The following is a 27556-nucleotide window of genomic DNA, read 5'->3' as shown; positions in this document are numbered from 1 at the left end:
TATCAAGCACATCCATCCACAAACTACAAAAGCAGTAAAACAAACAACCAAATTAAGATAATATGTAAAAACAATATTCAAGACAGCACTTCAAATGTGCAGGCAACTTGTAAATGGAGTAGAGTGTGGAAACATATATACATATATGCGCTTGTTTGTGTCGGCGGGTAGTTATTATACAAAAATCCAAAGGACTATTCTTTCATCTACGGTTAGGTGGGAGGCTGTTTTTCACGGGTATGTTTTTTATGCTTATGTTGACTGTGAGGTGGAGGATAAAGTGCGGCTACCCATATGCAAGATTTCAAAAATACTTTGTCCTTTTCCTTAAAGACCAAACTTGTGCTTCAGGGCGGAAGAGAAGGGACTTGAAGGCAGCTTTAGAGAAACCTAAACACGTGGTGTGCTCAGTGCTAGGATAATGTCACTCCTCTCCTTCCTTCTCTGCATCCTGATTACATCTCTGAGCTTCTCGTCTCCTACATCCCAGCCAGAAAATCTTTTTGGATAGCCAGATGTTTTGTTGGCATCTTCACCATGATTAAGGTGACCAGACGTTTCTGGGGCGAAAGCGGGACACGTGCCGATGATGGTGTCGTCACCGTCAAAGAACGCCGAAAAAAGTGATTTTTAAAGACAACCGGGACATTTGATGGACTTGCCAGAAAGCCAAAAAGCGGGACATTGGGCGTCCCGCCCGATTAGCAGGCGGGACACGAGGTCAAAAGCGGGACGTCTGGTCACCTTACCATGATCTAACAGAAGTTTTGTCAGGTTGACGCTTGTCCTGATAACAGAGCATTGTAGGCGCCACGCATGCGCAGACTATAGCCAGAGGTTTAGAACTGCCCAGAGGTTTCGATCCACATGGGTGGGAGCCAGAAATTTTCCTGGGACTGAAGATTTTTCAAGAGCCATGTATTACTAGAGCATATGCATATAACGTTTTATGACACATGGTTGCATACGCGTTTCACGTTTTTCACATACATAACACACATAAGTCATACAATGTCTTTAGTAGTTAACAATGACAAATGTCCAACTTTATTAACCCTAATGGGCAATTATAACTTGGGAAGTGTGTTCTGTTACAAAAGTTTAAAAAAAACTGCTAGTTACAATATTAGGTGAGTGGTGCATTATAAGAACGTGCATTCTTATATATAAAACATTCTTAAGGTACACCTATATCACACACCCATGCACACATACAACTGACAATTAATCTATAATCTATGGTTGAGCATGTGGACTGCAGAGGATGTAAACCATTTCAAGTCCCTATTGCTTTTGCATATAGGCTTAGTATGTTTGCCTGCCTGAACTCAATATAACAAATTCTCCTGCTAGGACATGTTTTGGTATGGACAAATGCTGTAAACTTTTCTGACAATTTGCTGATCATAAAAAGGAATCCAAATTTCTGTGCTTAACACCAATTACCTTAGAAAAATATGGACAGTATGTTCAAACTGTTCATATCATGGACAGAAAACTGTAAAACCAGCATATGAAGGAAAAAAGTGAAAGACTTTCAATAAATGACTGATAAAAACAGCTCAATGTTGCTGTGCTGACTGAAAAACTATTCAGCTATTGAAGGTACACATGCTGATCATGTTTACATCCCATTTTAGCCTGCAATCAAAAACAGCCTACGTACCTGAAGGAGTTAACTGTCTCAACAGGTACACAATAAAACAAAATTTTATTTTCCTAAAGTCTATGCCTATCTCTTCTGTCTTATCTACATTTAATTTTGATAAGGCAAATAAAAACAAGTAAAAACTCTAATACCCACCAAAACCTAACACTTCTTATTTTTTTAAAAATCCAGTGATTGATGTTTGCACTGGTCTCCCTGACATTCTGGGAGCAGACTTTTCATGGGTATTTGTCAAAATGTCAATTTGTCCAGTTACTATGTTGGCAGGCTGTGTGGTTTCTGTTGGTCTCTTAGCTGTCTGTGTTGATGGCTCAGTTGCTGGATGAGGTAACTGCTGCTTCTTAGTCGGCTGGAAGCTGATGCAGTCCTCCAACTTCCTTTTTTGGACAGCATTCTGGCAAACAGTGTCCTGTTTTGTTTGTTTTTTTTTAGCCAGATGAGCCTCTCTTTCCAAATGCACTGTATATGATGCATGTGCAGAAATCACATTTTTTATCATTTGGTCACTGGGGACCATCTGTATGGCTCTGAGTCCTCTGGCCCTTAAATCATACTCAATAAACCCAATGGCTTCAACATTTTTAGGTGTAAGGTTGGTTCTGTCTTTTTCAACAATGTCATCCATAATATTAAAGGTTCCCGCTGCCCGGCATTTTATTCGCTTCCAGTACTCGTTTTCTTTGAGTACGGATCAGTGACTAAACTTATGTCGGGGACGATGCGAACATCGCCAGTGAAAAGACAGTTAAAGGTGGAAACACTGAAAGGACTTTTAATTGTGAAGTGCAACTTTGACAGCGAAAATTCACGAAATCCTTGTGAAAAAATGTATGACACAATCTTGCAATGACTGAAACTTTACAAGGAGATTCACGGTCTATGAAGTACGGTTTGGGAGCAACAGCCCCGCAAAATGACAAAGGTGCCGGACCATTATTAGCACGATAATTTATACAGCGCCTCACCTGCACGTCCGCAAAGTTGGCTGAGCGGGAGATAAGGTAGGAATATTTTAATTTAAATTTTAAATACCGGTTTTCTATTTTAAATGGAATACTGTAGTGGCATGGACAGATCTGCCGTTGAAAGCATCACTACTCGGTAAAGTTAGAGGAAAGTCCCCCCCCCCACCCTGTTTATCGGCGGTCTTTATCGGTGACGACACCGTCATCGGCACGCGTCCCGCTTTCGCTCCCGAAACGTCTGACCACCTTACCCGAGGTCATCTTTATGACTTATTGCTAGCTGTGTTAAACATGTTGTGACAAAAATTGACGTTCAGAAAACACTTCTAAGTTCTAATTAAGCAAATTATTGAACCCATGTCTTCACGTTAGGCCCGACAATAACAACAAGCAGTTTATTAAGTTATCGTCACCATATTATTTCGCTGTAAGAAAAAGCCGGTACTGTCACAGACGGTGGGAAAGGTTACCAACAATTAAAACACTAAATTCGTGCGTTATTTCGGGAAATTAATCCAACCTATCTAACTGTATATAAATCAGTGCTTCCGGTATCACATCAATAGGGATGTTGATACACGTACTCCATTACCCGCGTATTCCTAACGCCGCCTCTGCCTATTACCACTAGCGTATGGTATCGTTTACGATACGAGAAATTTTCGCTTTTTTATTCATAGTCCCTGGTCCTTCGTAATCAGTGAAAATTTTGAATTTTACTTTCCGTCCCAGTTCCCCCGGATGGAGAACTCCCATCCCTGGATCCACTACACTGGCTCTTCTTTTAATCCATGGTCTTACCCACCACCTTCGCTTTGTCCTATTTTTCTCGAGGACATGAAGTCTATCTTTCCTTCGATAACAAAAACTGACCAACGTAAATCCAGTGACTAGAATGTATCGGAGAAATAACACCGTTAATTGTGCCTTACTGACATACAGCGATCAACAATTATGTCATGACACTAACAAGTAATTTCAGCACGCGGATGTCGAATGAAATAAGTATCTGAATCAACTCAGGGCTGTAGTCGAGTTGACTAAGGGTGGTTTTGGAAACGACCTTCAGACATTATACAGAAGTGGGTGGAGGGGCGGAGTTGTATACCAGTCGCAGTGTAGGTCACGGACATGATTACACACAGATTCCTACGTTTCTCGCGATCAGCAGGGGAAATAAAAAGGGGAGGAAGAAAAATTCCTAATTCCTTTACCATGTTGACCATGATCTACAAAATAGTTTTATCAAGTAAAAAGGAACACCCAAAGGATGGGTTTATTTTCTCTATCTGGTTTTTACGCTTATCTTGAAGGAAAAGCTGGCACAATGGTTGTTTTTGTGTTGTGGGATTATCGCTAGTGCAACCTTCAGCTGGGGCAAAGCTTTGTTTGCGTCTCTCCATCTTTTTATAAGGTGATCTGGCAATAATTTTGGTCCCCGACAATTTCTGCCTGTCCTGATCCTGCAACCCTTCATCTGAGTCACGTGTTCACTCACTATCATCATTGTGCCTGACTAGTAGCTACACTGGTGTTGTCCATGTTCGTGTCGTCGTTCATCACTTCATCGATGATTAAGTCGGATACAGCTAGCCTTTATGTTTTGCTCTTTATCTTGCAGGGAGGTCAGCCATTTCTTCTCGATTCTTCATTTCCTGCGAATGCTGATCTTCATAATTAATGAACCGGGTTTATGTTTCGTTGAAAATAATTGTCTATATTTCTATACTTATTTTCTATGGTGCAATAAAAGGAATGCTTACCGGTTTGTCCAGCTGACCGCACCTTGACGAAGAGACAAGGGGCTGAAGAGAAACCGCGTGACTCACAGCCAGCCACGTGTGCCACTGGCTTGCTGACCTCTCAGTGACCTCGGCGGAACTTCGCGGACCGTAGAATGGTTTCACCCGTGCAAGGGAAGGTAGGAGTGTAAGGGGTACTGACAATTAGCAGTCAGTCGTCTCCAGTCACTACTCCGCGAACACTTCTACCTACCCTCGCCAGGGCGATCCCATTTTAAAAACTGCCCACAAAAAATCCCCCCGTACGCACGGAAATTCACCAATTTCAAAAAATCATAAAAAAATAACTGTTCCAAACGTATCGGAAGGTAACACAAGACAGAAATTAAGAATTTTTTTTTACATAATATATACAAGCATAAAGTACCAACCAAGATCATATTTTATTTGAATATACATTAGAATTTAAATATTACTTACTGTTTACTTCTCATTTTCTGTTGTTTGAGTACAAATCCACGTCAAATCGAGTGACCCCCCAACGAATGTAATATGGCGCCCTAGTAAACAAAACATCAGAGTGGAATTTACACGAGGTAACACACGATTGGTTGACCTTTTCACCCTTTAAAGGGAAGTAATCGCTGGAGGAACAAGTCCTAAAGGTTCCCGTGTTTTCTCCCTTATTTATTCCTTCATTTACGCGCAGGGTTGCGAATTGTACTGTGACACCATAGCTGCCATCCTATGCGATGGACGCGTATTACCAGATAGAAGCCGTTTTGGGGACGCCGGCTATGGATACGTAAACGAGACAGAGACAACAGAAAAAATAACAGATGATAATGTGCACTATGCGGTAAGTGGCATTCACTGAGGGCTAATGTCATCTGACAGTCGGTTGTCACCGACGTGCTACGGTGGCAGAACGAGAGAGTCCCTTCCCGGGGGATAGGGGTGGAGTGGGGTGGGTGGAGGTGGGGGTGTAACGAATCGAAACCTCCGGGCGTATCTAAACGTATGGGTATAGTCTGCGCATGCGCACGAAGCGAAACTTCACTACTGCCTGGTAGTTTACTTGAAATAAAAGTAAAGGATGAAACATTACAAAACATTACGAAATAAAATGGCATTGCAAAAGCAAAATTATACAACTCACAATATGCTTTGAGCTGGTTTTTGATAAAATAAACCCAAGAAAATATTTACTAATCCATCTGATGTTTATTTATCAAAAACCAGATCAAAGCATATTAGGAGTTGTATAATTTTGCTTTAGCAATGCCATTTTATTTAGTATGTCCAATAATGTTTCATCCTTTACTTTTATTTCAAGTAAAACTACCAGGCGGTAGTGAAGTTTCGCTTCGTGCGCATGCGCAGACTATACCCATACGTTTAGATACGCCCGGAGGTTTCGATTCGTTACTCATTGATGACAGACCGCGTACCTCCACCGTTGGACAGCAGACGAAGCCGAGTGGAGCCGCCCTCTGGTGAGAAGCCCCAAGGCAGTCACGGTTCGCTGCTTGCGTGGTGGGCGGAGGGGACGGCGCTCATCTCTCAAGTGATGGGTATATATACAGTAGACCGCACCTGGCCACGTCTCCGTCCCTTACACAAGGTCTTACTAGATACTTGTCAAAGTAACATCAAATGCTCAGCTACGACAAAAAAAAGTCCAGTACTTAATTGCTATCATGATCATTAAGGTTTATATAAATAAAATGTTATAATCATTAATTTATATGAAAATTATTTTTTTTATACCTGGAAAAAGCAAGTAATCGCCACAATAAAGAATAATTTTCTAATGCTAAGTTTGAGTGGGTTTCTGGGGCATGTGTACAACAAGGGCATGCGTGCAGTGGACAGGTGACTTTGTCATGAAATAACTCGTCAAAACGGTTAGACATCCTAAATCATCAGACGCAAACATTATTTCATGCATACTTTCATTGCCTTGTGTGTGTGTGAGGGATTAAATTCACTCTATCCACGGAGAAGTTAATCATGTTTACTTATATAGTCTGTGGTTCAACGGGTTGTGGCCCTTACAGGCGGAGATCGACAGTTTACAAGTATTTATATTAGAAACTGTATACCAAGCAGAGTCACACAGCGAAGGCTCTGCGTGTGTTCATACAACATACAAAACGTTAAATTTCGTTAATGAATTGTTTTCCATGAACCGCATGATAAGGAAGTTTGCAGCGAGTTCTACTGGTGTCCAGAGTGGAGCAGACGACAGTTATCTAGTGACGTCATGTGTTTGCGTAACTCCCACGGGTTCACCATTGTTGGTGGGGTCGTCGTTACTCGATAAGAAAAGCTGTGCCTCAATTTTATTTCGAATTATTGCATAGATGATGCTGAGGTGTAATCGACTGTTTGCTGCGGTCGTAGTTGACGCCACCAGTTGCTTCCCATAATGCACTTGGTGGTCAGCGGGGTGATGGCGCTTGAACCATTTCCGGTTTAGTATCTGTGGAAATAATGTGTTTTTCTCCGTAATAGTGTGATCGCCACAAAATATTACATGCCAGTGTAAAAATATTACAGTTATGGCGAATTGCGAGCGAGAAATGTGGGCAGAAGATGAGTGTGATCTAGACTTTATGTCCGACGCTGAAATAGATGGTTTAGTGGACGATACGAGTTTGAGCAGCTACCTGTCTGGCGAGTTCAAAGATCTTTCTACAACCAGCAGAGCAGGTCGCGCTACTCAGCCGAGGTCGCCACAGCAGCGCAGCCCATACTTAAACGGTAATGACATCCTTATTGTCGATGATATACAGGAAGACATCCAACCTAAGACTGTTTTCTTTGTTAGACAGGCTGATCGAAGCTCTACACTTGCCGAAGGCCAGCGAGTAGAATGCAGAACAAAGAATGCAATCGCAGCAAGAGAAAACAGGTTAAAAAAGAAGAAGTACCTCACAGAATTGGAGGAATCTGTGCGCGAACTGAGAATAGAGAATTCACACTTGAAGAAAAGGGATGAAGAGAAAACAAAGACTATTGCGAAGTTGGAAAAAGAAGTTCAGTACCTGAAGAATGTGCTAGCAAATCAGTCGGTGTTGTCCACCCTTTTGCAGAGCATAAATAGTATTCCTGGTGTCAAATTTGGTAACTCACTTAGTGTGCATTCTGATGAGAACCAGAGGCTTCCTGTTTTAAATAGGACCTTAGCTTCAAAAGGTAAATTGCCAGTGCAGAGCTTTGTGTCAACAAGAGCCAGGTCAAAGCGAGACAACGAGACACTATCAGCCATCCCTCATTTTGGTGATCAGTCAAGAACTGTTTCAGGTAATGAAGCAGCTCGATCTTCTGTACAACAACAATCATTTACTGGCAATATATTGATTGGGGCAGAAACTGTAGCTCACAGTAAAAACTTTGCAGAAAAAGAAGTCATTGATGTTTGCAGTCTAAATGAAGATGAGAACAGCAGCATATTTTCTGGCATTTCATCTCCTTTGAAAGGAGGGGTCTGCCTGCATGTTTCTGGTCAATCTGTATCTCTTGAATTTTGTCGCTCATGTAATGAGAGTTCTGTTCAAAGCTTTTCCAGTGATCACAATTACTACAGACCTGATGTAAATGCCTAATGTTCAGTAGTTTTTGGACCTTGAAAGAATTTTTTTGGGGGGCACCATGAGGCTTTAGTATCAGTGCTTATAATGATCTGATAACGAGCTAAGATTATTTGTATTACAGGATCAGTGTTTATGAACTGCAACTTGTCATAGAAACAGTAATTTCATGTTGATTGTGGGGATCATTTTTAACATATGTGAAAATTCTCTAGAATTTGACACAGGTGTTGACTGAAAGTGAGTCTTTAAGAGGCTGCTGCACTTTTGCTGTGAAGTGAAATTATCATTATATAGATTTTTTAAAACATTGTATTAAACAACAATGCTGTTTATATTTCAGCAAGGTTACTACGATGATTGATGAATCAGTGCTGATAAACTTCATCAGGTGTCACTTACCAACTGGTCTAGTATAGAAATGAAAATGGTCGGTTGAGATATTGTACCTCTTTAATCTTCACTCTTCTTATGTATCAATTGTGTCATGTATGTTCATTTTTTTTAATGTCCTGTGGTTGCCTGATGTTTAGCCTAGGCTCCTGATTGCCCTGCTGAAAACTCATCTAGATAGTAAATCAGTCTTTTTTTTTACATGAGTATTCTTTCAAAGAACTGGTTGCATCCTCAGGCAACAATCAAGCATATTTAAATGTTTTTGAGAAAGAAAACACAAAAATAATTTTTCTGCTGTTCAGTTCTGACTGTTGGGAAAGACCTTATTTTCATAGCGAATGTAGACAGTGTGACAGTGTAACAGTCAAATGAGGTGTGCATGCATGCGTGCATTTGTGTGTGTTTGGTAAGCAAATGCATGTCTGTTTCTGATATTTGGTTTGCTTTTTTCTAACCAAATCTTCTGTTTTCTGTTTCAGGCTTGGCATAGTATCTGCTGTGTGCCATATTATTGGTTTGAGAAGCGATGAGCCTGTATAATCAGGCAGGTTGGGCTGATGTGTGACATTATACATTTAGTCTCACACAAACTTGACAAGTAGGTGGGCAGCATTTGCACCTGTAGGTTTTCTTTTTTGCCTGTCACAACTTGACGATGAAATAACGCAGCCATTGCGACACATTTTATAGTGTGCATAGCAGCATGTGCAAAAGTGGTTTCTGCTTCTGCTGCAAAATGTTACGAATCCAAAAACCCATTTACTTGAGGCCAACATAAAAATCGTCGATAGGACTATGAGATTACAAAATAGGCTTCATGTGATGTTTTTATAGAGATTTGTTGTAATGAATAATTTTGTTTTGTTACCTCAATATAAAAGAGAAAAATACAATCCCTGTGCAATGCTGCTTATCTGTGGTGCGAGTAAATATTTCAAGCAGAATCATAAGAACTCCTTAGAAATGTTGCCTGCCTCTCAGTTTATGTTGCTTTACCAGAATATATGTATGTTGTTTGACAATTTATGAATATTGGCGACTTGTGTTCTAGTAATTTAGATATGGAAATGATAAGCATGGTCATGATCTCTAACTTTACGTGAAGCCTAGCAAATGTTTTGGATTGGGCGTTTTGTAGTCGCTCTCTTTTAATGCCAATTTTATGTGTGTTTTTATTTTTTAATCAGTATGTTTAATCAATGCACTTTTTTTTTTATAAACGTGGGACTGATTATTTTTGTAATGTTGATTTGGTAAAATGAAAAACATTCAGATTATTTCATCTTTACAGCTCATAGTATGTTGCTAATGAGCTGCGTGGGAGTTGTTTTTCCGCTCTGTATACCCAAGTAAACTGTAAAAAAAGTTAACATGATATGATGGAGAGATTCTGGTTTTCACTGTTTTAGAATGCCTTTTGGTGGAAGAAACTGAAAAAAGGTGTTCATCTGGATAGAACAAGTTGAACATGATACAGCTTTTTTTTTTTACCTGCATGGATTAGAAAATTTATGGGACAGTACTCACAAAAGAACCAGTCCTAGTGTATATGGTTTACTTTGCTTACCCGTTTTTCATTCATAACTGTTTGCATACAAATGTAGAAACAAAGAGGGTGGCTATGTCTACGAATTCAGAAACTGGTTTCTGTGTAAGGCACTACTTTTTTCGTGCCATATTGGGCCTCGACAGAGCAGGGATACTGTGGTGAACTCCATGGCACAGGTGAAAAAATGTACACTGTGCTGATTGATTTGTAATCTACAGAAATGATATGTAAAGTATTAAATTACATCATGAATGAATACATGCAGACACTTGTAGGCATACTCAATGTTCAGCAGCTTGCTAAATATATGGGCATGTGTAAGATTAACTATATTTTCCAATGGTTCAGAACTACTCATCATTAAATTGTCTGGGTTTTTGAATCATGCATGGATGTGAAATGTCCTATGTTATTCAGTCTAATAATGTATTGTAGATGATTAATGTTTAAAACTTTATAGTTTTAAAAGTGTGCAAGTGCAATGGCAAGCTTGCTTCAATAAATATAGGTACATCAGTCTAGAATTTATGTGTTCTTCTTCTGTAAGTTAATTTGACAAGTGATTTGTCATTTCAGGCTCCGTTAAAAACAACGCTGTTGAAGTAATTGTTTTGGGACAATATGCATATTCTGTAATTTATTTATTTTTTTTTTATACATTTGACATGGCAGGGTCTGTTAAATATTGATCAGGCTTAATAAAAGGCATCTAAAACTACTTTGTTAAAAAAAACAACTTAAAAGTTGTACATGCCTGTAATTTGTTCTTTATGTGTACATTATTCCACTTCCTAATCCTTGCTGAATTGGTATATGTCAGTGATGCCCAAGCTTTTCTCTCCTGAGGGCCGCACTAATATAAAATCTCCCAGGCCAGAACATGGCGATTTTATCAGAATCCTGATGTTAAAAATGAAATTATGTTGTCTGGTTACAATAAGCTGGCTGGATGAGGCACATTCACGTACCATAGGTTGGGCACCCCTGATATTTATACATAATTATTGCTGCATCAATTATGGGTCAGCTTATATGCTCTCTGCTGTCATGCTCGGGAAGATTGCTCTGGTATCAAGGCTCGTTTCTCCAATTATCAGAAACAAAGCTAAACAAAGACACTTTTTTACAGTTTAGTCTGTTGTGTTTTAACTTTTGTATATTTAAATTGTCAGGAGAGTATCCTATCAGTAAGCAGTGTTTGGTTTTGCACATTAAAATCTTGAACAGGAATGCATATACATTATTGACATTTGAATTGGTCAGCTTGTGTTAGATCAAGTGTATTCTATTTTTAAAAAAACCCAAAGGGCAGTTTTTTTTTTGGTAAATGCAAGTCTGTAAATGATATCGTGTTTGGCCCATTACAGAGAGTTAAATGATTTAAGGAACTAATCACGGCTGGCTAGCTGTTGCCATGTAGGAACAATGTTGATAATATATCTATCAACCTTTGTATTAGGTATTTGTTTTAGGAGAGAACATTTGGAAAAACGGAAGAAAACTGCTATTTGCATTAAAAATACAGAAAACTCACCTTAACTGATATAAAGAAGTAGTGTGAGCAATCCTTGTTTGTACATCAGCAATGTTCACTGTGTATCAGATCAAGTTTGTTTATCAGCAATGTTCACAGTGTATGTGATCTGTCCTAGTTTGTATATAGTTGTGTTTACTGTATGTGAGCTATCCTAGTTTGTATATCAGCAATGTTCACAGTGTATGTGATCTGTCATAGTTTGTAAATCAGTAATGTTTACTGTGTATGTGATCCCTAAGCCTCCTACTCCTCCTGTCTCCCACTTCCCTTATTTCCCCAGAACCTCATCCCTCAGTAGAGTACAATTGCCTTGAGCTGGAAAAACATTGCCCTCCCAAATTCAACAATAATAAAATAATGTATGGTGTCTAGCAGACATTTTGACATTTAACAAATGAGAGCTTCAGGTTTGTTTAAAAAAAACAACTGATCAGAATAAGATTGATCATGTTTTTGTCTGTGGGTAACTTAGTGACGCTTATGTTTGTGTGTGATACCTGTATGACTAAAGCTATTATAATAATGAGTTACAATACAATCAAGCCTTCATAGAACAAACACATGGACAAGTGCATGTTAAGATCATATGGCAGATGGCGCTTTTACACAGCTCATAATAGGCAGACAGTTGTAAATTGTCTATCAAGACTCGTGTCTGCAATAATTATGAATCTGAGATTTATCTAATTTCAGTGTTTTTGTTGTATTAATACTTATAAACCCCTGTTTATTAAATCTGACCGCATAATTATTTTATCCTGATGTAGGATTGATGTATGAGTATTACATCACTACAAGCTAACATTGTGGAAATTATTCGGAAAAATGTGACATTAAACAAAGTCGTCATTTTGGGTAGCGGGAGCTGACTGCTGTCCCTGCACTCCAATGTGTGTGTGGACAATGTTCAGGTAAAATCAGTACAAGGGAAGGTACTCGTACTTTTCCAGAATCGTGTAAAACTAATAGCCTCCCGTTGATCGTTATTTTTACTGTCTAATCAAATTTAGTAAATAGTATTAAATATCTTTGGTCTAATGCTGCTATGAGGTGCTCGAAATTTAACTTCCCGCCACTGACAAACTGGACCAAGTGGTGACAGCCACTGTCTTTATATTACCATAAATTATCTCGCACAACCAAGTCTTCATAACTAAAGATAAAGAGCTTTTTAAATTCCTGGATCATTTGTTCTGATGTTCGTTTCATGTCTTATTCTCACGAAGATGCATTGATATGATGCTTGCCACCCCCGCCCCAAAAGCCAGTTTCTTTTCGAAAAAGTAATACATATGTACTAAGTAAAGAGATGACTATTAGTAATCCACCAGTCGAGTCCAATCGAGGTTTAAATCCTCTTCCAACTAATGCACTTTGCATTGTGCCTAATTTTAAAAAAATCGCAAAATTGTGAAGAAAAAATGTTTCACAATGATAAATAAAAATATAGAAAACAATCAGATTCCAGAAGAAGGAGAAACTGGAACTGGCATGGTATGAATGAAAGCAGGTCTAAGGTGAATAGAAAAAAAAAAATGAGTGTGTACTCACATTCGCTGTTTTGGGATTCTATTCTTATCGCTCTTAAATGTCTTCTACTCGGCTGTGGGCCGGAAGATGGACTACATTTGTTTTTTTGTTTTTTTTTGTATACACAGTAACCGCCCGAGCATTATGCTAGTCATTGCACAAACTAATAGCACTACGTCCATGGTCCTTGCAGTGTGATTAGTAATATTAGACTTCAGTCACTGCCCTTTAAAACACACACACACCTACACACGCACACTGATGTCAGCATTATTAGAAAATAAAATCAGAAACGATAAATCGCATTCTTTCCAAACCCTGTACTCACGTTGTTCCCGACAGAGTGACGAGGACAAAACAAGACACAGACCGACACTCAGAAAGATGTTACAGGATGTTTTAAATTATCGTAATAGATTAATACAATGCGAATGTTCAGCACAACCTCCATGAAGAATGATCGGGTACTTTTTATACCTGAGATCACTGCTCCTTTTAAATCCACTTAAAAATGTTTGCAGGAAGATTAGCGGCGTGGGACACTTGAGTTGGAAGTTGTGACCAACGACATTATAGAAAACTACTTGCTGGTCAAACTTTGCATAATGATTAGATTAATTGCAAATATGGGGCACTCACAGCCGTGGTCTTCATAACCTTCTTATCTAAGTGTGTAGTCATGATCTGGCTCGACTTTCGCCGGTTTTCCGTTATTATAAATAACGTCGGCGAGACTCTCTTGACACAGGACAAGGAGGACCAAAACCCCAGTCCAGAAAAGGTACGTGTGGACAAGTTGTTATCTGCATTTTCACTTACCAGCTTTTGATTTTTTTAAACTTAATTTCTACCTGTCTTTTCCAATTTGGTGGTCTTAAATACTTTCCAATGTGCATCCAGATTCTCTTCTCCCAAGCTTTTTGATAAAACTAAAGTAAAAAATTTCATATAAAGTATTTTGTATTATGCCATGATCATACTTAATGATGGTACTTCGTCAATTATTTAGAGCATGCGCAGTACACACTCGGAAACGGGAGTCTGTTGTTGCCATAGGACACCAATTTAAACGAAAGATCCTCCATGAGAGAGTTTTCACAATTACAAGACTCTGTCAACTGTTGCCGCTCTGTTGGCTTCACGGAGACAAACCAAAGTAAACAGATGAGGAGAGGGGGAGAAGGGGAAGGTCACTTTAAACTGTGGTTGCTAGCGATACAAAGAGAGAACTTTGTGCTGACATGAAACGCATCAGTAGGAGGGAGACATTTTGTATGAGGAATTGGAGGGAAATCACACACCTTACATCGCTAGCATGAAAGTCAGCGAAAACACACAGGTGTCGCTGCGACTACAAAACTAAGGCTTGGAGAAAAGTCGCATTACAGATGCATGTTGATGTTGCAACATCAGGAGTTGATAACAGTTGACAGAAAGAGAGAGAGAGTATGAAAATTCTTTCTCATAGAGATCTTTCGTTTAAATCGGCGTCCTATCGCTACATCCAATCAGCCTTTAGCAGATGTCTTTTTGTTTTTAGTGCCGTGCGCAAACCGGAAAAAGGGGTCGAAAGTTTGTGGGTGGCTGAGCTTTTGGAAGTAAGACGCTTGTCCTCGAGTTCCCCAATTTGGGTCATGTAAACGAATCACCCTTGCTTCATGTCTAACACCCCTATGAGGGATCACATTAATCCCCCGCTGCTTGCGACAATCTTCCTTGCACAATCCCATCTAAGAGAACTTGTACCCAGTTTGCTGGAGATTGGGGGATTGGGCAAAGGCTCCAATGTAGGATCAAGGGCGCCAGGTCCACACATCAACAATAACTCCTAGAGCAGTGCCGGTCACACGGAGCAGATATGGTGTTAACGTACCCCACTCCCATCAGTGAGTGGTGCAGCAACCATCAGTTGGGGTGATCAGCACGTGAAATTGAAAATCAAAACCATGACGATCGTAACAGCCTGTAGTCACCAAAAGGAAATAAATATCCCGAGAAGTCACACAACGACCTTTTAGACGCGTGAGTACCTCTCCGAATCCAAGATGACAATGATTCCATGGAAGCCTGTCAGTGTAGATGGCAGGAGATGACAAGGAGTCCATGGAAGCCTGTCAGTGTAGATGGCAGGAGATGACAAGGAGTCCATGGAAGCCTGTCAGTGTAGATGGCAGTAGATGACAATGATTCCATGGAAGCCTGTCAGTGTAGATGGCAGTAGATGACAATGATTCCATGGAAGCCTGTCAGTGTAGATGGCAGGAAGACAAGGACAATGGAGACGTAGAGATATTCTGAGGCGGAGAATGGTAGAAGCAGACGACCAAGAGCGTGCAGCATCAGAATGTCCACCTCATGATCCAAAATGAGTTCGTAAGCGAGCAGACACAGCTAGAGGCCAGTGGAAGTGACAGCTCTACACTCAGAGCAACGTGTAGGTCCACACAGCAAAAGCTGGAAGATCTCGCCGGGAGACAGTTGCCAGGATGTAGCCCGCCATCTTGGAGATTCCACAAGTAAACAACACAACACTGATCTCTTCCACCGTCTCGTTACGTTCGTAAGTTCGTAGCAACTGAACTGACTGAACTGACTAACAAACTGACATTTCTTCCGGTTCCGGTTTAAGCACGTACGAGTGCGTGCTGCGCGTGCGTAGCTGACAGAGTAGTCACTGTATGTTGTGTCTGATTGTTGTATGTTGTGTCTGATTGTTGTATGTTGTGTCTGATGTGGAGGTGCTCACAATTCCTCTTTCAGATGTTCCGCTCTGCCGGGTTAGCACTGCTGTGTTTGACTGGCCTTGCATTTGGTAAACTTTATTTTTATGCTGAATTGATGTTACTGTCACTCTTATTGTCACTCACAACAGCAAGGAGGGTAGGGAAGGGTGAGGTGGAAGTTTAACAGAAGGCAGAAAGAAGGGCAGGCAGAGACAGAGAGAAAGACAGGCAGAAAGAATGATAGACACTGAGAGAGAGAGGGGGGCAGATTTACAGTGATGAAGTGAAATACAGACTTAAAAGTTCAGAGAGGGGGTATAGAGTTTGGTCCCCAGCTGTGTATTTCATGCTCTTATATTGTTCTTCTTTATTGTTTAAATTAGTATCTAAATAAAACAAAAATTGAATTTAACCCATTTGCTCCTGATTCTAAGATCAGCATTGTTACTTAGTTTTGAGACATACTTCTAGTGTACCTTTGTGACCTGTGGTGACTAGGTGCATGTAGCAGATGAGACTTTAGTAATTGGGTGTGAATATAGTCAATGTGACTTGTGAACTGCGGTGATTGAATGTATGCGCTGTGCTCGACTGGTGACTGTTAAGGTGCGACAGGTAAACATAACCCTGGGAGCAGTCCACCTCTCTGATTGTTGAGACAAATCACGACAGATACAGTCACTACATTTGTCGTGACAGGACCGTTGGTATAACGTAGACGACGTATTACGTGAAGTGTCTAGAACATTATACAGGTGAAAGTGTCACGTGTCATGACAACTGACCGCTAGTACAACGCCACGGTGCGACGTATGTGGCATGTCACAACATGGCGGCTAATAGAGTGACCACGTGTGATGTGTCGTGACAGGTGGATTTTTGTCACGCCAAGGCACTCGGCTGGTGCACAATGGTCAGCACATCTTCCTGTCGGGTGCCAACACCGCCTGGGTGTCGTATGCACACGACTTCGGCAACCACCAGTACCCGTCACGTCGCGCCCGCTTCCTCGACCTCATGAATAAAGTCCACGCAGCGGGCGGCAACTCTATGAGTGAGTATGAGTACTGTCCCTTGGAACAGCGGCAGTCCCGGGCTCAATATTGCCCACAATGCAGGTACCAGAGGATCAGGTAGTATGAAATACGCAAACAGAAAACGTTTCTAAGAGAAGGGTACTGCAGAGTAAGTTTTCTGTACCCTCGCTCAGTCGCTACAGTCGGAGCAAGCCCTGTGACGACCTTTGCTGTATCCTACACAGTGCGGCGTCCTCTTAGGTCAGTGCATGCTTCACAGCACTTCCAGACCATAGTTAACCCTGAGGTAGCCTTTCTCTTAATAACTGCGGCCCTTGGAAGTATGGCTATTACCTTTATAACTTTGCTATTGTCATCAAGAAGTATTATGTAGAACCGGGGGCACTGAGTACAGGAGAAGATTATTGTCGACTATAAGTATTGAGTGTAGGAGCACTTCTTTTTTAGCTGACTGATGGTGAACACAGAAGTGCTTTGTGGAATATTTTCATGTTTGCTGGCGTTGTCCACAGGAACATGGGTGCACATCGAGGGAGAGACGTCACCTAAGTTTGACAGCACGGGTCACGTGATTGGACTTGACACCGCCGGTACCTTCCTGGCTGAGTTCAAAGAATACCTGGACGACGCTCACGCTCGGCATATTCTCATCTTTCCCACTCTGTGGAACGGGGCACTCAAGCAGCATAAGTCAGTCTCAGACCATTTCCTTGCCTTGCCTTGCACTGTCTGTCTGTCTGTCTGTCTGTCTGTCTGTCTGTCTGTCCCTTTGTCCTTCTGTTTGCCTGGTGTCAAGTCATTTTTGGCTTCAAGTGCGACCTTTTCCTATGTAAAATACCTTGTTTAATCTAAGCATTATTTTGCACAAAGCTTTAGAACTAATTAATAGATTTTGATAGTCAACCTTGTGATTCTATCTTCAAACGTTGTGATTATGATTAAAAGCAAAAATCACTTTCTTAGATCGTCCTTTACGCTACAATCAAAGACTGCGGAAAAAACCAGTGCGTACAACAACTCAAACAACAACCTTCCCAACAGCACAAACAATAAACATATAAAACAGCCAGTCTCTACAACGAATTAAAGACAAACAAAAACATTAAACAATAAACTACACGTAGATGTATTAAACTAATCTTCATAATGATGGCAGATGTAAACAACCAGCCTCCAGAAAGAATTAAAGGCAAACATTCAGTGACTTAAGGGCATACAACCTGATGTGGGGGTAAAAAAATGTTTCTATTACATCACGTGACCGCGAACATCTTTAAATGTACACAAAGTGATGTTGTGTAGCAACTAGGATAGCGCTAAGGAAATGGGGGATATGAATGTAAGAAATGTAACCGTTGGTTGAAATCTCTAACCCAGCGAACTCGGGGGTCTCATCACGGACACCTCCAAGCTGCAGTCCTACATTGACAAAGCTCTGATACCCTGGGTGAGGTCTGTCATGAGCCACCCTGCCCTGGGTGGCTGGGACATCATTAACGAGATGGAGGGCGTCATCAGGTCAGGAGAGCAAAACTCAGAACCCTGCTTCGACACTTCTTTCATGGCCAACAGCGGCGCGGGGTGGGCGGGAGCCAGCTTCTCCGCACAGCAGCTGCTGAGGTCAGGCGCGACACTCGTCTCTACTCTCACTCTGTCAGAAGTCTATCAACCTTTTATGAAATAATAACGTTCTATGAAATAAACATATCTTAGGCAGTAATTTTATCTGAGAAAGAAATAACATCTTAGAAAATAATGACATCTTAACAGCAATAGCATCAAAACGATTTATGGTAAGAGGACCTTGCCGTGCTCAGAGGGTCTGGGTGTTTCTATGACTCGATGACAAGCTTCTGCCTATCGCCTCTGTCAGACAGGCTTGGGTGAGCATGCAGATGCTCAGACGTGCAGAAGAGCCGATGTTTAGAGGTTTGAGGGCAGGTGTGTAGGTGTTCAGACCTAGGGACATTCAGATGTCAAGGTGGTACATATGTACTGATAATGCATTGTTCTGAAGTACACGTGAAAAGATTTTCAGATAACAGATGTTCGGATATTCTGTTCTGAAGCACACACGTGCAGATGTTCATGAGATCCTCCTTATATGAATCATTAATCTTGAAACGGCCGCTGTTTCTTAATTAATAGCTTTTGTTTTCTCCTCTTCCTGGAAACTTGCTTGACAAACATAACCAGCTTACAGAGAGGGAGATATTATGCATCTTGGCGTTATCATAGATACATCACTCTCTCACAAATTCCACATCAATGCAGGTTGCAAATCCATCATCCTCGAGCTTTATAAGATCTTATCCTACCCTTCCTGCCAGTTTCCGACCTCAGAAAGTTCGTTTCTGTTTCTGTGCTGTCCTATCTGGGTTACTGCAACTCCTTATTCTCCATTTTAGAACCACCCAAGGGCTCAGAAATATGTCGCTCGTATCGTCTGTCTTCAGTAGACGAAAAGCTGACCTTGTTACACGCCTCCTTAGACAGTTCCACATGCTGCCAGTCAGATGATTACAAGATGGCCACATTACACTTCTGCTGTCTTCACCTTCTCACTCCAGTATACCCGAGTCCATTTCTTCAGTCTGCTTGTGTTGTCCTCATCTCTGTGCCTCGAATCAGATGAGAGAAATTTGGCAGACCCTCCTTCTCCTATATAGCTTACTATCGGGTCGTTTGTAGTCTTTGGTGTACAGAGGACTGAGCTCGCTTCCAACCTGTAGCTATACTCTACAAGCTGGTGAACTATTCTGTCACGTCCTACGTTCTTCACACGTTTTTCGCTGGCGGCAGGTTCATCAACTGGCAGGCAGACGCCATTCGCCGCACTGACCCCAGCGCCATGGTAACCGCAGGCTCCTGGAGCCAGAAGTCGCAGTCTGATCATTGGGGCGACAGGAACTTGTACAGTGACCACTGCCTGGTCAAGGCGGGAGGCAGAGCTCAGGTAGGTCACGCCTTTCATTATGTTCGTCGTCTTGTTTCTCTGCAAAACTGAAATTTTCAGCGGGATATGATTGCAACAATATTTTGTAACTGTCAGAATTGTTGGTGGTGAGTGATGCAGGTTGCCAGGCTTCATGCAATGGAACTTGTTCTTGTGCAGGGCACGCTGACCTTCTACTCAACACACACGTACGACTGGCAGGGTCAGTTTCCTGCAAACTCTCCATTCAAAGTAAGTTGATAGCAGTTCAGAGATGTTGGGGATCTCAAAGCACATGTTTGACACAAGAGACTGTCAAGTCTACATTAAATGTACATAATTAAGAGTAGGTATAGTATAGCTTTGGCTTGTTACCATTGTCCAAGTATTTATAGAGTAAGTAGAGTAGCCCACGTTCATGTTTTTCATAATAATAATGTGAATTCTATAGTCTTTCCCACCAACAAAGCAAGCTTAAAGCGCTTACAAAAACACTCATAAATAATATAACATCAATGTCCCAATATACAGAAGATGATATTCCCAAAATAAATGTAGATAATAATAAACGCGTGATTTATGTAACGCATCCTCACACTCGTAAGGAGCTTGCTCTTAGCGCGAGACAAGAGCGACAGATGGACAGCATACGACGGAAGGATAAACAACAGTAGTGATGACTAATAGCAGATGACTAATACAAGCATAGAAAACGGAAAATGTATCAGGTAACAAGAACTAAGGGTATCGTGATTCAGCAGAGGAAGACGAGTAAGGGAGTAGCCAATAGACGAAGACGGAGGATTGAAGATGGACAGCATTGTGTGGAGTGTTGGTAGGAGTTATGCTCAAGGAAATGTGTTTTTTGTGGGATTTTTTTAGACTTGAAAAAATAAGACATTCCTTGAAAAAAGCTTTATTACCTCTTTTGGAGTGAAAAATTCATATAAGACCAGGTCTTATTGTCGGGGAAACATGTTCTAACGGTAGCGGCGACAAAGTTGACAACGAGGTAGAGAACTGTACATTGTTCGGCTCATCAGTGATTGTCATGGAGGTTGCATGAACAGAGTATCAAGCAATGGAGAAAATAAACAAAACAAGAGGCAGGTTGTAGACAAAGAGGTCAGAGGGTCAACAGACACTGTTAACTCAGGTGTATACAACAGCGAACATTTAGCGAGGAAAATGGTCGGTAAAGCAGTCAGGACTGGAGAGAGTGAATCCAGCTACAGAAAACTAAAGTGAAGACGACACAGGTATGGGATTTGAGACTGTTAGACGACCAAGGAACCAGCCTGGCGCAGATATCAGAAAACGGTCTAGAATATTGGCAGGCGAATCAGCAACACCAACACACACACACAAACAACACAGTAAACACTAGAAAGGGCGATAACTGGCAACGACAAGAAGACGGAGTGCAGTCCCCTTAAGTCGGTCTGGAGAAGGGACGTCACTCTCACACAGTGTCCAGAAATATTTAAAATAAATGTTGTTTGTTGTTCAATTATTTATAAAGTATAGGGATGTCTGGAGTACGTATAGCATGGCCGAGGTACATTTATATTAAATATAACCTAGTCTACGTATGTTCAGAGTAAGTATAGAGATGTGTAGCACATACAATAACATGTATAATGTGTAAGCTGTAGGCCGCCATCACAAGCTTCGTGTCCTCATGGCCTCTCTGTCACACAGCACAACGCTGCGGACTACGGACTGGACAAGCCGCTGGTGGTGGCTGAGTTCAACTCACATCGCGGGGGCGGCATGAGCATCGAGCAGCTGTTCCAGTACGCCTACAACCACGGGTACGCGGGTGCCTGGAGCTGGCACGCCAACGCCGACGGCAGCGACACGGACGACACCAACACCCAGATCCGCGGCATCACGGCCCTCAGGGGACAGAACGGCGCTGGCGGTCTGGTGACCCCCCTCAACTTCTAACATCGCCGTCGTCGTCTGGCAATGCCGTGCGGCGCCTTCTGCTTGCTGTGCTGCCATCTCACGCTAGACAACTTTTTTTTTTACAAGACGATAAGTGTGTCTTCGTCGACGACATAGCTGTGTCCTTGACTGGCTGGACTCACTTGTTCTTTGTTTGAAGCACACAGGTGCACGGACAGAGCTGGCTTATCTCACAGGACATTCTTACACAAAAAAGAACGCAGACGCAGTTGATTTCGTATTTTAAAAAAATTTTGCAACCTTGCTTTTGACCGAAAAAAGGCAAAAATAGTGTGTCACGAAAAGATAAGAAAATCAGTTGTTGTCAGAATGAGTTTGACTTGTGTGGGTTCAAAGGTACCCAAAGCTGGGACGACAGTTCATGATTATGTTGTTTCTTTGTTTTAAAGTTTGAAGTTAGTCATTTAATTCAGTTTAATTATGCCAGATTCAAAAACAGCCAAAACTGAGAAAAATTAACCTCTCTACAAATGCATATCGTGTAGCTGCGAATTTTCGAGATTTCAAATTTAAGGACATTGTAAAACAATCGTGCTTCACACACAACAATGAAGATACAATGACAGATCGAAGACTGGCAACTAAGTAACAACAGCAAAATCGTTCTTGGCACAAACATGGAGGAGATGCTGGCCTTATGATAATACATTATTTCTCTCTCTCTCCTCTCACACTCACACACACACGATACAATCGTTACTAGAAAACTAAAATCAGACATTAAATCGTATTCGTCCCATACCCTGCTCATCTGTCCCTGACAGTGACTAGGACAGAATGAGTGCAGGGTCGACCACGATTGAAGTCAAGTCAAGCTGGGCGTGTCTGTACACTCCGACAACAGAATTTAAAACAATAGTCAAGCACTCAGCCACTCTCAGCCTTGAACGTCTCGGGGCTCGAGTGAAGATTGTCTAAACAAAGGTGAGAAAAGGGATGCTGTGCTTCTTTATCTAAGTGGACCAGAGGGACCGCTCACCTGTTGTTTATAAGAGTCCATTACCTCACAGAACAGCACACGAAGAAGTTACCGGACATCAAGGTGGGTACAAGCGCTTCACTTAAATGGCAGGAAATATCAAACATATCAAGCCAAATATTAACTCTAGTCAAACATGAAAGGTGAACTTTCTAAGAGGTTTATAGAAAAGATTTCAAGTCCAGACATTGAGAGCCTCAGTCAGTGACAGGCTGTGAGCTCGTGCTAGTTAGGAATTGTCCTAACAGCATGTGTGATTGTGGGACTGTTTGATCTTACAACAGGTGAGAATTAGGTTTTCAAAAGTTTATTCAGAGATGGTCTCTCCGAACACGTATCTCGGAATCAGGTCAATAATTTGAAAATAATTTCGCACTCAAGCTAACTTCAAATCCCTCAAGGAATGCACTACAATTATTTTTATTTTCATCGTGTTCAATTAGAGCAGAAAAAAGAAAAATAATTATAATTTTTTAAAAATATTATTTTTGGCTTGATGCAAAAAGTCGAAATAGGATCCTGATCATAAAAATATGGCTGCCACCTTTGCCCTTTCTGCACTGAGAAACTGCACACAGAAGGGTTAATGTTTGTGTGACGATGTTGACCTCAAGAGACTTAACCATCGACGTGAACGATGACATTCGATGTCTTGCAGATGCTGCAGACACCTGTTACAGTGCTGCTCTTTCTCACGGGCTTGGCTGTAGGTAAGTCCCTGACATCGTCTTTGTCACCGTCCGTAGATAATGTCTTCTCAATTTGTTAGAGCAGGAATGATCGAGCAAGGAATAGAACAGAATAAACAGAGAACTGTGTCAGTGGCAGCGAGTTTGACGATCTGTTTGCTTCTCAAGATTTAAAGAAGCAACTGACCTGTTTAGGTGATGACATGAAGGTGGGCACATTGTAACAGATGTAACATGGTGCTGGTCTCACTGACTGGTCCATCAGCTCTTGTAACTGCCGATCGCTCAGCACTGAGATAATGTAATCACTTCTTTGCCCATCCTTTGTCTGCATTTTTGTTATTCATTATTCATACAGCCTCTTAGACCACAGGGCTACCACAGTCTGCCAACCTCCTAGTCGTAGGACACAAATGCTACAGCTCCCTGCACTATTACCTGTCACTTACCTGTTACAGCGCACATTACTGTTACTCAGGTGAGCTGGCAGACTCGGTGTATCTGGTCCACATGCAAGGCACGTGACGTGTGACAGTGTCGCTATGTGTGACAGGTGGCTATGTGACGAGGCAAGGAACCAACCTGATCCACAATGGTCAGAAGATCTTCCTGTCAGGAGCCAACACCGCCTGGGTGGCGTACGGCTACGACTTCGGCAACAACCAGTACCAGTATCGTCGTGACCGTTACATCTACCTCATGGACAAGGTCAAGGAAGCGGGAGGCAACTCTATGAGTAAGTAAATTGTTTATCCTGATCATCCTTCACGCCTTTCTGAAGTCTGGGCATCTAAAACATAAGGTTTTGTTTTAAATACACAAAGAAATAAATAGTTTTTTTAAAGTTACAGTACTTTATTTTTACAATTCACATTGTTCAACAGGAACCTGGGTGCACATAGAGGGCGCCACGTCTCCAGTATTCGACAGCAATGGTTGCGTGACTGGGCTGGACAAAGGAGATGGATCCTTCGTCAAAGACTTCATCCAATACCTGGACGACGCCAAAGAAAGGAACATCCTCATCTTTCCCTGCCTCTGGAACGGTGCTCTAAAGCAGAATCATAAGTGAGACTAACACGTGTGTGTGTGTGCGTGTGTCTTTGTGTGTGTTTGTGAGTGTGTGTTGCCATAATGCATCGATATGTTTCCATAAACAAAACTGCCGAAGTCACGGATCTTTTTGTCCAGTTAGATATTTTTATAGTTTAAACGGGTGTTTTTGGCCGACATGCATTGCTGTGCCATTTTTATTTATTCTTTTATTGAAGCGTTTCGGTATGTCATATTACATCCCCTTTGAAGTAAAATCGTTTGTTGTTTGCTGCCTGTCCCTTGTTTAGCAACCTCCAGGGGCTGATCACGGACAGTCACAAACTGCAGTGTTATATCGACAAGGCCTTGATACCCTGGGTGAAGGCCGTGAAGGACCACCCTGCTCTCGGTGGCTGGGACATCATAAATGAGATGGAAGGAGAGATTAAACCAGGGGTACACGACTCAGAGCCGTGCTTTGACACCACCTTCCTCGTCAACTCCGGCGCCGGGTGGGCGGGTGCGACTTACACCGCGGAGCAGTTCCTCAAGTGAGCAAAGAAAATGTTGTTAAAGACTGTCCAAGTTAGCAAACATACTGTAGCTAAAGACTATAAGGTTGTTGCAAGGGATGTTCAAATGTTAGTCTGCGAAGTGTGTGTGGACATGAATGTGCACCGCGCTCACCCTAAAAAGTCTTTTTCAACACAAAGAGTCGACCAACAGTTTACGAAAGATGTTAGAATGTTAACCATTTAAGTCGCAAAGCATTACAAGGATTTAGGACCCATGATCCTCAAAAGCATTTTTATGATTAGTGACCACACTGATTTCTAAAGCCACAACAACTTATAGTCTTGCCCACACCAAGTGCCGTACTCGACGCATGCCAAGACCAAATCGACCCACGCAAAACCAAATCGTCCCAAAGACGAAAGGTCTGTGATTGACTTTTAAGTTACAAGTTAAACTTTATTTCATACTAAGAGCAACAAATTAAAAGTGACGCAGCACTGATTTGTGTAACAGGTTCATCAACTGGCAGGTGGACGCCATTCGGCGCACCGATCCCACGGCTCTGGTCACCGCCGGCTCCTGGAGCCAGAGATCGCAGACCGACAAATGGAACGACAAGAATCTCTACAGTGACGAGTGTCTCGTGAAGGCTGGAGGCAAGACGCAGGTACCTCCGCTCTCTTTTCATATTAGATTTTAGTTTGAAAACATCACCGAAAACAAATATTCATCCAGGGCTTCTGCTTACGCAAAAAATTGCGTACTGTACGCATCAAATGTTCGGAGGACCCCTTCAATTTTCGTCAATGGGGTCCCCTTCACATTTGGGCGAAGAACATGGACCCCTTAAAAATCTGAAGAAGGGGTCCCTGGGACCCCAAAGAATTTAGCCTTAGCAGAAGCCCTGATTCATCCCCAGCTGTCGATGGCTGGCCTACTAATATTTTGTTTACATCCACAGGGAACACTGACTTTCTACTCCACTCACTCGTATGACTGGCAAGGGCACTTCTCCGCCGACGCTCCATTTAAAGTGAGTGGCGGATGTTTGTTGTCAGCCATTGTTGTGTTCTCGTCAACTCTCGTCTTGTTTGTAATCAATGAATGCGAGGCTGAAGGTGTAACCGGGATGTCATACATTTAATCAACTCTTTCTAAAGGACATGCCGTCGTCATGACAACAGTTTTGTTTACATGGCGCCATTGTCACAGCACAGCACGACGTCATAGTTATGACACTCTGACGTCATAGTTAACTCTGACGTCCCCATTACAGCACAGTATGACGTCATAGTTATGACACTCTGACGTCATAGTTATGACTCTGACGTCACCGAAACAGCGCAGTGTGACGTCATAGTTATGACGCTCTGACGTCACCATTACAGCACAGTATGACGTCACAGTTATGACACTCTGACGTCGCCGTTACAGCACAACTTCTCGGAGTACGGCCTGGACAAGCCGCTGGTGGTGGCCGAGTTCAACTCGATGCACGGCGAGGGTATGACCATCGAGCAGATGTTCCAGTACCTGTACACCCACGGGTACGCGGGTGCGTGGAGCTGGCACGCGCAGGCCGACGGCGGCGACACCGACCCCACCGACACCCAGATGCGCGGCATCGCGGCGCTGCGCGGAAAACACGAAGCTGGGGGTGTGGTCCCCCTCGACTTGTCAGGCTCTGGCTGAGTGTCAGCCAGGTCAGGAGGTCAGCCTGACAACCACGTGATGTGTTTAGTCTGAGTGACGTGTGTGCTTAGTTGTCATTTAGTGAAAACATTTCTAAACTTGACATTGACTTGAAATAAACATCTCTCTACGCTGGACCTTTACAGTTTGTTTGTCAATTAAAATCGCCGTGAAGCATTTTGATACATTTAGTTGCTAGAGATGAAACAACAGACAGTGTGTGTGTAGCGGTGACAAAACGCAGTCAGTTTATGTGTGTGTATATGTGTGTGTATATGTGTGTGTGTGTGTGCTTTTGTTCTTATTTACCTTGAGCCTTTTACACATGGTTAGAGGTGGGAAAGAGGCGAAGACGAACAGATGAACACCAGCCTCACAAAATACTAGTCCTTAGAGTGATTGAGCGCTCACTCCGCCACTTGCGGGAGGTCAAAGACCTACTTTCACTTCTTCTGTTAATCTTTATACAGAGAAAAATACTGATAGACTACATTCACGCAGATACAGACAGGGACCTTGGCACACATGAACACTGAATGACAGAAAGAAACCTATGAATGCAGTCTGATAGGCAAAAACATGAAGGGTGGCTATCGTCAATCATCAATCAACAACCGATATAACAATAAGCGATCAATCATCAATCATTTTCTTCTTCGTTCTGTTTTATTTGAAGTGGTTCCATACAATAAATTAACGGCCTTCAACTCTGTTTATCTGAAAACCCTTTTTGTTGAATCACAAGACGATAGCAGTTGGGTGACGAAGTCTCTTTTCAAGAGAAATAAAACGCAAAAAACTAAGATGCTTGTTATGTAACAAGAGTAGAAGATTTAGAGTACCTCTTTATAAAGTAAGTGATTTGTTGTACAGAATATATTGGACAATCCCACAGATGTATACACAACACTAGACAATCCTATAGATGTATATACAACACTAGACAATCCCACAGATGTACACAACACTAGACAATCCCACAGATGCTTGCGCAA

The 27556-nt window shown here is 41.9% G+C and overlaps 3 protein-coding genes across 4 annotated transcripts; all 3 read left to right on the top strand.

The window, feature by feature from the left end:
* Positions 1 to 6808: 6808 nt before the first annotated feature.
* Positions 6809 to 10441, top strand: LOC112570707. Its single transcript, XM_025249285.1, has 3 exons — positions 6809 to 7685; positions 8316 to 8402; positions 8848 to 10441. Exons 1-2 carry the CDS (start codon positions 6941 to 6943, stop codon positions 8330 to 8332), a joined length of 762 nt encoding a protein of 253 aa, XP_025105070.1. The 5' UTR covers positions 6809 to 6940; the 3' UTR covers positions 8333 to 8402; positions 8848 to 10441.
* A 3207-nt stretch (positions 10442 to 13648) lies between these two features.
* Positions 13649 to 21957, top strand: LOC112570672 (mannan endo-1,4-beta-mannosidase-like). Its single transcript, XM_025249229.1, has 8 exons — positions 13649 to 13765; positions 15745 to 15796; positions 16579 to 16761; positions 17257 to 17434; positions 18122 to 18364; positions 19547 to 19700; positions 19860 to 19931; positions 21381 to 21957. Exons 1-8 carry the CDS (start codon positions 13664 to 13666, stop codon positions 21627 to 21629), a joined length of 1233 nt encoding a protein of 410 aa, XP_025105014.1. The 5' UTR covers positions 13649 to 13663; the 3' UTR covers positions 21630 to 21957.
* A 579-nt stretch (positions 21958 to 22536) lies between these two features.
* LOC112570674 (mannan endo-1,4-beta-mannosidase-like) lies at positions 22537 to 26698 on the top strand. Of its 2 annotated transcripts, none has more exons than XM_025249231.1 (8): positions 22537 to 22692; positions 23288 to 23339; positions 23872 to 24054; positions 24203 to 24386; positions 24662 to 24904; positions 25383 to 25536; positions 25831 to 25902; positions 26304 to 26698. In XM_025249231.1, the coding sequence occupies exons 2-8, from the start codon at positions 23288 to 23290 to the stop codon at positions 26559 to 26561; spliced, it is 1146 nt and encodes a 381-aa protein (XP_025105016.1). In that variant the 5' UTR covers positions 22537 to 22692; the 3' UTR covers positions 26562 to 26698. The 2 variants fall into 2 exon arrangements, with proteins under 2 accessions (XP_025105016.1, XP_025105017.1); XM_025249232.1 differs by lacking the exon at positions 22537 to 22692 and adding an exon at positions 22893 to 22913.
* The last annotated feature ends 858 nt before the right edge of the window (positions 26699 to 27556 follow it).

This window comes from Pomacea canaliculata, linkage group LG8, assembly GCF_003073045.1.
Source record: "Pomacea canaliculata isolate SZHN2017 linkage group LG8, ASM307304v1, whole genome shotgun sequence".
In the NCBI taxonomy this organism is placed as follows: Eukaryota; Metazoa; Mollusca; class Gastropoda; order Architaenioglossa; family Ampullariidae; genus Pomacea; species Pomacea canaliculata.
Note: the sequence above shows the minus strand (reverse complement) of the source record. Positions and strands in the feature narration are given on the sequence as shown.